The sequence below is a fragment of the Planococcus citri genome, chromosome 1, assembly GCF_950023065.1.
Source record: "Planococcus citri chromosome 1, ihPlaCitr1.1, whole genome shotgun sequence".
NCBI lineage: Eukaryota > Metazoa > Arthropoda > Insecta > Hemiptera > Pseudococcidae > Planococcus > Planococcus citri.
Genome location: NC_088677.1, coordinates 9,573,909 through 9,586,205, shown reverse-complemented (window position 1 = coordinate 9,586,205; position 12,297 = coordinate 9,573,909). Strand labels below are relative to the sequence as shown.

Here is a 12,297-nt window from a genome sequence, read left to right as displayed (position 1 = left end):
TCCCCCAAATTTGGGCAAAACTTTGAAAAAAAATCTGGGGCATGTGATATATTGAATTGTATGTTTTTGGTGACGCTGAATACGAATACGACGTCAGATTTTTGATTGGACTCCATTCACGCTCCCCAGCACCTCCCCAAATGGGGTAAAAAGTCAAAAAAGTGTTTTGTTCGTGCGACACATGAAATGGTATGTTTTTGGTGACTCTGAACACGAATATGGCGTCAGATTTTTCATTAGACCCCCATATATGGAAATAATTACCTATTTGGGGAGGTTCTGAGGCCCATGGGGGAGGTCAATTTGAAAAACTAAGGCTATAAATTCGTGTTCAACAATATAGAAAACATACATACATTGTAGAAAAAATTTGAACGAAATCGAAAAGCATGACTCAAAAACGTTGGTCGAATTGAGGTGGAATGACCCAGCTTCAAAATGGAACTCTGAAAAAAATTTGAACTAATTCACTTACGATCACATCTTCATAATAAATTGCAAATCCTCGTTCACCAACATTCGACTAGAAAAAAAGTGCCAACACCTTCGAAAATTTCTCCCATTTTCAACACCTCTTCCCGAAGTACTCCAACTCGTTCAAAAGAGCAAAAAAAAACCACACTCAGGGAAAAGAGAGTTAATCAACCTGAACAACCTTCACCGCACAAAACTGTCACAAATACTAATAAATTCTTGATACATTACATCAACCTTGGAGGAAAAAAGAAATATATAAGTATGCATATCTTTAACGTAACTTTTACAGTTCACGTAGAGTAGAGTAAAATTGTAATCGTGTTTTCCAGTCCGTATTGTAAAACACTTTAACGTGACAGATAACATTCGACCTTCCACCTTTCCACCAAGCAGATAACGTAATTTTTTATACACAAACAATGAATAAAAAAAAAGAGGGGAAAATCTTTCATAGAAAAAACATTATTACTAAGTTTGAATTACCCATCGATAAAATAATCGTAAGTATATTTCCGCGAAACTGCATACATCGAAAAAACATAACATATCAAACATCGATAAAATCGATTTCAAAACTATTCGTCATCCATTTTCAAACTTTGCACTGGTGAAAATACCTCACATTCTCTATATACGTATTCTGTGCAACCGCAATCCGCAAATCACCACACATCAAAATGAAAATACCTTCTCGTACATTTGCCATGTACAGTCTGCACGCACCGGTTAATCATCCATTTAATCAATTACTCAATACACCATTTACTCGACAACGATAATTCCCAGTAGTAGTCGTAGTCATATACCGATTATACCATAAACGCAACCGGTACTCTCAGACCATACAGGCCCTCCCAGGCTCCCATCTGCTCTGCTCCTTCTTCATCATCCATCGAATCATCATTACAACTACGTTAATTCGTTCAAAACTTGGACGTGTGAACGAAAGTGACCAAATCGACAAACACCGAGAGTTTCGATAAGGTCATCGCGAATTTCGCTCCTCTGCGGCGTGGCTGGCTCTGGCTGGGCCCAGCGCTTCCATTTAAGGAATTATCGGCGACCGACGCGCGTATTCCAGCACAATTTAAAGGGTGTTTTATGCTTCCTTTTCGCCGCCGACAGCTTAACACCGTGCCCAGGCACAGGCATACGGTGTACGATTGTATTTAGAGTTAGTAAGCGCGGGTATAATAAGCTGAAAATGTAGGTTTTTTAACGTTGGCGTATTACATCAGAATCGACTTCCCACCTACCTCCGATTGCCATTTTTTATCTGCTATCGAATTATCCTCCGCGCCACTCTTTCTCTCTCTTTCTGCCTTTTTTAGCTCTCTCGCCAGCAGATACCGTGTAATTTGTTGTTTCCATCACACAATGACAACCATATTACTATGACCGGTATTTACACCCCTCTTTACCGCTCTCTCTCTCTCTCTCGCCATCTCACCTTATCTCTGGTTCGCGGTATCCTTCAATGATGGTGATCGTGTCGTTTTTTTTATCAATAAAAATAATATAAAGCTATTAGTTTTCATTTCATTCATCTACTCGTAATATGACTGTCGTGCCATACCATACGTCGCGTATTAAAGTGTACAATGTCGAAGGGGAGAGGTTAACGAATCGATTAATTGATTCAACTCGTCCCAATTTTTGCAATAAATTTCTTCACCTACGCGTTCTGTTTCGACTTATTCGATCCAGCTGCGATATTTACTATAAGAGATGGCATATGTTATGTGTTTAAAATTTCAAACTGGATTGTTCTTTGACAAATATACATATATATACGTGTATGCACGTTCTGCTCATAACTAGTCTTATAGATCTTGATCACAAGTGAAGCATTAGCCACTTTATGATTATGAAGGAGTGGCAATTTTATGAGAGATCGTTTTGAGCCCCTTGCAAACAATTTTCCCAAATCTAGGGGCATTGAATATCCAACATAAAAATAAAGAAGGGTGATTCTAAGTCAAATCGTGATGTTGGTGCAGCTCAAGTTATTCAGATTTCATCTGGTACAAAATCAGGCAGTATCAGGCCCTTGTGAACTTTTTTTAATGATTGTATTGCTTTCATCCTGCAAAGTTGTCGGTTTTTATGAAGAAAAAAATCGGTCTGTCGAATTAGAATTAAGTCGTATCGAGGAGCCCCCCCCCCCCCCCAGCACACAACTTCAAAATTGAGACAAAAACTATTTTTAATAAAAAAAAAATCCATTTCCGCGTCAGAGTTATCATAAGTAATCCTCCGTTCGTGAAATAACCTCCCTCAGTCCACAAAGCTATTTTGGTTCTTTTGTATGAGGCCCTAGAAATATTAAAAAATCGAGAAAAATGGAGTAAATCGAAGTTGGTGAATCTTTTTTGAAAATTTAACATTTCTGAGTCAATTTTTTTACCTCTATAAGAACAAATTTTCTTTCGTTGTCCCAAAAAATATTGATGTACTTGTAAAGAGCTTCCCAAAATTGGGAAAAATCGAAAGAAAAATACGAAATTAACGTGTAGAAATTATTTTGAAAATTTTCCATCTCTGATCTATGACTCCATTTTCAAGGGAAAAAACTCTCCCACCACCAATCCCCTCCCCTTAATCGATTTTGCTGAGTTTTTCAATTTTGGGACACTCTATTTTGGGGGACCGAGAGAGATTTTTTTCATGAAAAAATGATTTTAAAAAATTCTTCAAAAAGTGTTTATAGATTGGGCAATTTCGTGTCAATTTAACGCGATTTTGGATCAAGGTGCTATTTAGTTTGTTCAGAATTTTTTTTTGTAAGTTTCATCGGTTGGAAAGATAGACGATGAGAAAAATGCGTAACGTTGGCTCCCCGACCTCGACCTCCTCTGATGAAGGGGGGGGGGGGGTTCCAGCTGTTGAAATTTCTCGTTACGAAGCAAAACTTTTGAAGTTTAATTTCTCGAGGCTGTTGAAACTTGGAGAAAATTTGCTTGCGGTGTTTCTAAGGTGATCGAGAGTAGTTTCAAAAATATGTGTCAAAAGTTTAAAAAAATCAAAGTTGAGCTTATTTTTGAAAGCTCATTTTCAAAAGCTTGTCAAATTTCGAAGCTATAATTGAAAAATTTGAATAAAAAACAGGAAGTATAAGTTCTTGTTATATTTATAAATTATAAGAATGAACTTATCGTGAGTGGATTTGCAAAACCATGGGGGGGGGGCACAGAGCCCCAAAATTTTGGTCAAATTGTAAGAAAATGTCAAGTATTGTGTGACGTACCCTATCGTTTCTTACGTTTTCAAAAGCGCTGAATATGAATATCAACTTATTTTTTCAATTCGACGAGCCTTTTAAATTCGATTATCAACTTCTTTTTTTGATTCGGCCTCTCCAACGTCATCATATTTATTTATTCAGCTGTCCCAAAACCTAGTAAACCAAAATTGTCATGAGATTTTTTCAATTTTTAGGAAATCTTGGTGGTCGAAGGGTCTTTGGAGGGGCTTAAATAAGATCAAAAAATTCAAGTGTTGAAATATTTTTGAAATCCCAATTTTTCTGGTGAGAATCATTTTGATTCAATTCTCATTTCAACGAAGGGTGTAATAATCTAGTAATTAAAAACACCCCCCCCCCTTCAAACAAAATCAAGAAAAAATTTCTCCTGGATCAAGTAGTTTTATTCCAGCATTACGAATATTTTTGATATTACTTTTGATTTTTTAGCGGGGGGGGGGGCTCTGCATTTTGGATGGGCTGAGGGTGTTTTTTTTTTTAATTTTCACCAAGGAAAATTTTCAAAAAAAAACTTGGATTTCTCCATTTTAAATTTTTTAATATTTTTTTTCAATTTTTGAGAGCTGTTTTGCAAGTGGATTAAAAAAAGGTCAAAGCAGAGGTAGGGGAGGTATTTCCTTAAAAAGGAGATTATTTCGAAGAACTCTGACAATAGAAATGCAAGTATTTTGGGTAGATTAGATCTTTTTGCATTTTTTTGGCGTTTTTTTCAGAGGCTCTCAGACCTCAGTGTAACTATTTTTGAACTTGAGGAAAAATCTAAAAAATAGAGAATAATTTTCTTATAAAACCATGACAACTTCAGGGGATGAGATTTCTAATTAAAAAACATCTCAAGTTCATCGATCTGTCCAATTTTTGGGGCTCCAGAATGATCTGGAGGGAGGTTCATAGCTATGTTATTTTGATTCTTTGTTCGTCGTCGTCGTTTTCTACATACGAAAGGGTTAAATTTCGAAAAAACGTCGCGACGCTGTCGATCGTTCAATTAGCCACGACAATTACTCCGACGATGACGACGACGACGACAGCGACGGTGGTGGCAGTGGCAGTGGCCCCGGTATCACGCAACACGCAGCCTTAGTATGGTGCGTACTGTGCAGCAGACAGCACACCGGCCAACGCGCAATCCGCACGAACGAAACTGGTTTAAAACGATTCGCGAACCGAACCTCGAACACGTCGTCAAGTTATACGTAGCTCATCTTATCGATTTTTCGTCTCTGTCGAGTCATGTGCTCGTGTTATTATTATTTTCACTTGTGATAATTTTCGCGGCTCTTTTCCATAGTGATAAGAAACCCGACGAAGAGGTGTAAGTGCGTAATAGTTGTACGAATATAGCCCGAATAGCCGAAAACGGTGTTGAGTGAGCTCCGAGCAGGGCGCCGGAAGCCGGTATCGGCATCGCGACGATATGTCTACCCATGCTTACTACAAGGATCGACTGGGATTCGATCCTGACGAGGTGAACGGCGACGGTGGATATGATAAGTCGCAACAAGGATACGAAGAGAATTTATCCAAATTTAAAGGTAATTAACGAGTTTTTAATTGTGTTTTTTTTTTTGGTCGGTTGTTAACGATTACGAAATCACGAAGGTAGGTCAGGAGTCGGCTACTTGCCGGTCGAACACCTGAAGAGTGACGATGATGGGCGAAAGTGAAAATGGAAATTTAAATCGTGACCGAAACACAAAAAAAGCACGGTGTGTTTTTCACGTTTTAGCATGTTGTGTTTTTTGGGGCAAATTAGGAATTACGTAAATGAGTGGAATATTCGTGCCATGGTGGAAATTTAAATGAACCGAGGAAGCTTGATTTCGATTGTACTGTTCCGAAGGCGTGAAATGTTCCTCGGACGTGATGTATGTGGCCTGAAGTGCTCAGGTTTTGATGAAAAGGCTCAGATTTGATCTGAAAGCCATCATCTTGCCCTAAGTGATGTTCCAGAAGCATGAAATATTCTTAAATAAGGTGATTATGACTTGTGAGGTGACTCAGTTCATGATAAATGGATCAAACAGCTGTTCGTGGAGTTGATAGTCCATGCTTATATGTAGTCCGGCATTATGACATTAGGAATAATTGCACACATGCCCCCCCCCCCCCAACGATCTTCTGGGAACAACTTTTTTCTAAAATGAGAGATTCTAAAATACATTGTAAATGACCCTTCTAATAAAATGGCGGGCATTTTGATCGACAGGTTAGCCGAAATCGTGGATTTTGTTTTCCAATTTATCACCAGCCAGAATTTCAAACGCTAACGTTTATTTTTCGATTTTTGGTGAATTTTTAAAAATCAAAATTTAGACCAAAAATGAGAAAAAAATCAAAATTTCACCAAACCGACATAGAAAGCTGTAATTTTGGATAAACCCAATTTTAGACCTGCCAAATCGATTTTAAACGGTTTCAACCAGTTTTGAGTAGTTCTGAAGCTTTCAGCATGACTTTTAAAACTTAAAATTTACACAAAATCTCATCAAATGAAGTTGGAAATCCGAAATTTACTAAATAATCCAACTTATAACCCTTTGGAGGTTCTCTAGGTTCCCATGTAGGGGAAACGAATTGCTTAAATGGGAAGTTTCTAAAAATCTACTGGAGGCTCCAAAACGGATTTAAATTTTCAAATTTTTCAAGGAGTATGAAATTGATTGACAAAACTATGCTTCAGACTGGAATACGCCGATTTTGAAAAAAATGACTGTCATCTTATCAGTCGGAAAGGTCCAAAAGGCAGCAGGAAGCTTTAAAACTACTTGAAACCACCTGCAGTCGACTTCATAGCATATTGAAATTAGTTGTAAGAATAAATTTCGGCTTTTTAATTCCATTTTATGAAATTTTGTGGAAATTTCAAGTTTCAAAATTTTTCTGGAAGCTGTAGGAATTTTCAAAAAGTTGCTGGAGGCTCCAAAATGACTTGAACCCGCAGGAAACTGGTCGATAGTGTGTTTAAATTGAAGTGCAGAGTGAAATTCGAATTTCCAAATCACCTGTTCGGTGAAGTTCTATGGAAATTTCGAGCATTGGAAATTTTCTGGAGGCTCCAGTAGTATCCGAGAAGCCGCTGGAGGCTCCAAAACGACTTGAAATCAAACTGCAGTCGACTTCATAGCCTATTGAAATTAATTTGTAGCGTAAATTTCGGCTTTATAGCTCCATTTGATAAACTTTTGTGGAAATTTCTAGTTTCAAAAATTTTCTGGAGGCTCCAAGAATTTTCAAAAAATTGCTGGAGGCTCCAAAATTTCTTAAACCCAATAACAGTTGACTTAATAACGTGTTTAATTTAGGGTGGAACATGAATTTCAGATTTGCAACTTCATTTGATGAAATTTTGCGAAGATTTCAAATTTCAAAAATCTACTGAAGGCTCCAAAATGACTTAAACCCACCAGCAGTCGACTTATAACGTGTTTAAGCTGGAGTGCATCGTGAATTTCGGAGTTTCAAAATTGACTTATGAAATTTTGTGTAAATTACCAGTTTAAAAAATCTACTGGAGGCTCCAGTAGCTTCCAAAAAGTTGCTGGAGGCTCCAAAACGACTTGAAGCCCACCTAAAGTCAAATTCATAGCCTATTGAAATCAATTTTCACGTTGAATTTTGGCTTTGTAACTCTATTTGTGTAAATTTCAAGTTTCAAAAATCTACTGGAGGTTCCAAAAATTTTCAAATAGTCGCTGGAGGATCCAAAATGATTTAAACTTTTCAGAAGTCGACTGAATAACGTGTTTGAGTTGGAGTGCAGCGTGAATTTCGGATTTCCAACCAATTTTGTGTTTTCAAATTTTTACTGGAGGCTCCAGTAGTTTCCAAAAATTCGCTGGAAGCTTCAAAACGACTTGAAATCCACCCAACGCCAAATTCATAGTCTTAAGTATTGAAATTAATTTGTTGAGTGAATTTCGGTTTTATAACTCTTTTGTTAAAATTTCAAGTTTCAAAAATCTACTGGAGGTTCCAAAAATTTTCAAATGGTCGCTGGAGGCGCCAAAATTAATTAAACTCACCAGCAGTCTACTTAATAACGTGTTCAAGTTGGAGTGCAGCGTGAATTTCGGATTTGCAACCAATTTTGTGTTTTCAAAGTTTTACTGGATGCTCCAGTAGTTTCCAAAAATTTCCTGGAGGCTCCAAAACGACTCGAAATCCACTTTTAGCCGACTTCATAGCCTATTTACTTTAATTTGCAGCGTGAATTTCGTCTTTATAATTGCGTTTGATGAGAAATTTCAAGTTCAAAAAATCTACTGGAGGCTCCAGAATTGCCTAAATCTTCCAGCACTCGACATAATAACGTGTTTTAGCTGAAGTTCAGCGTAAATTTCAGATTTCCAACTTCATTTGATTACTTTTTGTGGAAATTTTAAGTTTCGAAAATCTGCTGGAGGCTCCAGAACTGCTCAAAACTGTTTGAAACTGTTTCCAATCAATTAAGCTGGTCTAAAATAGGGTATATTCCAAATTTCAGCTTTCTACGTCAATTTGGTAAAATTTTGATTTTTTTCTCGTTTTTGGCCTGAATTTGATTTTTAAAAATTCACCAAAAATTGAAAAATACACTTCAGCTCTTGAAATTTTGGCTGGTGATGAATTTTTGCATGCTCTTTCAATCTTCTAGCGTTGTCCAGTTCAAAAAATTTCGTCCAGTCCTACGTTGGAAAGCTAAGTTTGCGTTTTTGACTGACCTGTCAATCAAAATGGTCGCCATTTTGTTAATAAGGCAAGTTTGCTTCAAAACGTTCCTTAGGATGTCCCCTACAAGAGAAAAGTAGTCCCAAAGAATTGGAGGGAGAGTGAGGGGGGGGTGTAATTATTCCTAATGTCATGTGGGGATCTTTTCCAGCATCATCAGCTGTACGCTGAGAGGCTGAGACTCTACTAAAAGGTGTACTAAACTATTAATTGCATTATAGATAAAGATCTTTGTCGGCTGTAGCTGTATTCAACGTATTAAGGCGAGGTTATGGTACCGCGCGCGGGCGGAAAATCATAGATTTCACGCCGGGCCGTGTGTAACGGATTTGCCATGCCAGGTACCGAGAGGATTTTCTGACCGACCGCCGCCACTCTGCGGCTTTCACTTTTCTCGACCGAAATTCCTGACTATTGGTAGATATTGCAAATAGAATCATTTCCGAATTAGTCGTAGAACTGGTGGAAATACATTGTATAAATTTTTGTCTGAATTTCCCCAAGTCTCCGTCTCCCATCTCCTTTTGCCAAGCTCTTATTTCGGGTACGAAATACTTACTTGTAATTGTCTTCAAGGTTATTTCGATTAACAACCAACGAAGCTATTAGGTTTAAAAATAAGACTTCGTTAGCGAAAATTATTATTCGTATAGTATTTGGATTTGATTAGGTGCGATATGATGAAGACGATGAGGAAGTGTTGCTCGTCTTCATCATGGCTGTGTCTGTGTGAACTGCACAGCTGTTTTGGTGAAACTGTATTATTTATGTATATGTAATCAGCGAAATAACGCGTGTAATTAATTTTTAGTTACGAGTAATAAGTACAGTAAGTATCCTATTGTCAGGATGGTGTCTATATTTGGACGAATTCGTGGTTTGTTCGTGTATAGTTCGGTTGGAGGAACTGAATACCTGATATAATTGAGGATATGTTAGCACTCCCACGTGGGTTTAGGTGTATATTTTTGAGCTGAAGTTGTGGTTTTTATATTGGAGAATGATGAGTGATGAGAAAATTCGAATATTTGATGTTTTTGTATTTTTTTTTTTTTTTTCAGTTTTGGTGTCACTTTTGAGAACTTTATGCCATTCTTTTTCAACGACTTCCAAAAGTTAAAAGTCATCAAAATTATTTTAAAATGAGCAAAAATATGTGGAATTGTGATAATAGATTAAGAAACGATTTTATCGCCCAAAATCTCACCTAAAATGATGCTTTTTTATGAAAACCATCTCAAGGGAATTGTTTCCATATGTTCTGTGCCACCAAAATAGTCTAAAAATAGCACAAAAAGGTGAAAAAATCAAATTGCAAATGAAAATCTATTTTCAAACAAGCCACCTTGCATCTTTCACTGTCTTTTCAACGTTTTCTGTTCACCGAGCTAGCTTTTTAATGACATTATCGTTCGATACGTTGATTAAATTTATAAGCAAACGCATGTACACATGTGTGATCATGTTACCATAGCTCTCAAGGCTCCTTTACTTCGCCTATCGATTCCTTTATAGCCTTCGTCTGTTTCCAAACTTACACCCTACGATCCCCTAAAAGTTCACATTTCACACCCCTTTTTATTGTGAAACTCTCTCGTACGTATTTCTCATCGTCGTCACATCAATCATTCGAAACTTGGGGTAAAATACGTGAAATATTGTCGTAGGTTACGATAGCGAGACAAACTGACGATGAGACAGAGACACGTACTATACAACGCGACGTACGAGTACCTCACTATAAAAATAATTTGGCACTCGGAATCGACCGACTGATTCAACGAATCTGTTAGTTTTCTATTTCTTTAGGTTCTTGTTTCACCTTCATCATGAAATCAAACAGACCCAGAACAAAATGTCGCTCACTCTTTCGGTCGCGTAGAGACGACGAGACGCGACATTTTCGTCGAAATATACTTACTCTGTACACTAGATGCTTGACCTGCTTATTCGTACGTTGCGTTGCTTTTTTTTCAATTGAGATTTGCTCGCGTGTCGACAAATGCCAAAAAATGCGACATGCTTTTCACGAGGCGAGGCGAGCGAGCCTTTTGCCAAATGTATTAGAAAGAAGTCATTTGACATACCTACGATACATTATAGGTATTCAATTTGAACCACGATGCTTTTCATTTCATTCCACGGATCGTCGATCATTTTATACTTTTATTGTTATTGATTACCCTGGAAATTGTTTCACTTAACATAAGTACGTATAATGGAAAAAGTAAATTTTGTGTAGCCGATGAAAAAAAACAATTGTCAGCTGTCACTTGGTTCGATGTCGTAGATAGTTATCGTTCTTTTTGGGGCATTTCATAAAATATGGAGCACCGATGAGCGGAAAATTACCGCAGGAAAATTATATACGCCGTTTCCGCGCATGAATTTTATTAAGTGCTTGGAAATAAAAAACTTATATACCGAATACAATGTATCGATACCTTTTTTCGAACATTGTTCGCTATAAATTGGCGCAATTTTCATCGTATTTTTAACCTATTCAGACTCCTCCTTTTATCAATTCTAATCGATAATATGGAATGCCGCAGACTGAACTCTATATATACGACTTGGAACAATCTGAGATGCTCTTTTTCATCTAATTTTCGACACAAAATTCTTCAATATGGTCCGTCTTATGACTATAGGAATAATAACCCCCCCCCCGCACGATCCTCTGAGACAGGTTTTTTTAGAGGGGAAATCCTAAGGCATATTTTAAAGAAAACTTTCCAAGAAAAAGTTGGTTCTACTAACAAAATGGTGGCCATTTTGATTGACAGGTCAGCCGGATTCACAGACTTTGCTTTCCAACATAGGACTCACCCTAAATTTTTTGAACTGGACAGAGCCAGATCGAAAGAACATGCAAGAATTTATCACCAGCCGAAATTTCAAGTGCTAAAGTGTATTTTTTGATTTTTAGTGAATTTTTGAAAATCAAATTTAAGCCAAAAATGAGAAGAAAAATCAAAATTTTACCAAATTGACATAGAAAGCTGAAATTTTGGTTATACCCTATTTTAGACCTGCTTAAGTGCCTGTCTACATAGGAGGCAACGAGCAACAGCAACAAGCAATTTTGACAAAATTGAAGCAACTTGGGTGATTTTTCAAAAAGCTTCCCTACATAATGAGAGCAACTTACGACGCGAATTTTCTGCAGAATGCCAAAAAAAAAGCGGTAAACTGTTCAATGATTGGATAAAAAAAATTTGAGGCAACACCAGGCAACACAGGCAACATAATCAAACTATTTTGATTATGTTGCCTGGTTCCAAGTAGGGTTCCAAGTTGCTTGTTGCTGTTGCTTATTGCCTCCTATGTAGATCGCGACTAATCGATTGGAAACTGTTTCAAATCGTTTTTGAAAGTAGAAATTTATCACCAGCCACAATTTTGAGAGCCAAAGTATATTTTTCGATTTTTGGCGAATTTTTGAAAATCAAAATTAGGTCAAAACTGAGAAAAAAAATCAAAATTTTACCAAATTGATCTAAAAAGCTGAAATTTTGGTTATACCCTATTTACACCTGCCAAATCGATTGGAAATGATTTTCGAACCGTTCTGAGTAGTTCTGGAGCCTCCAGCAGATTTTTGAAACTTGAAATTCTCACAACATTTCCATCAAATGAAGATGGAAATCCGAAATTCACGCTGCACTCCAACTTAAACACACTTTCAAGTGGATTGCTTGTGAGTTTAAGTCATTTTGGAGCCCCCAGCAGATTTTTGAAACTTGGAATTTCCCCAAAATTTCCCAATGGAGGTTTAGAAAGCCGAAATTCACTCTGTAAACTAATTTCAATGTGCTATGGAGTCGACTGCAGGTGGATTTCAA

The 12,297-nt window shown here is 37.2% G+C and overlaps 1 protein-coding gene across 15 annotated transcripts in view; it reads left to right on the top strand.

Annotated features, from left to right (window-relative positions):
- The window catches only part of shot (dystonin-like protein short stop), a 301,090-nt gene that overhangs the window by 89,156 nt on the left and 199,637 nt on the right, over positions 1-12,297 (top strand). For 8 of the 15 annotated variants that reach the window (XM_065366497.1, XM_065366427.1, XM_065366386.1 and 5 more), the window contains exon 2: positions 5,034-5,277. The exons of the other annotated variants lie outside the window; for them this stretch is intronic. In XM_065366497.1, coding sequence (XP_065222569.1) covers positions 5,160-5,277 — 118 coding nt within the window. In that variant the 5' untranslated portion in view covers positions 5,034-5,159. The remainder of the gene's footprint in view (positions 1-5,033; positions 5,278-12,297) is intronic. 15 annotated transcript variants of the gene reach the window in all.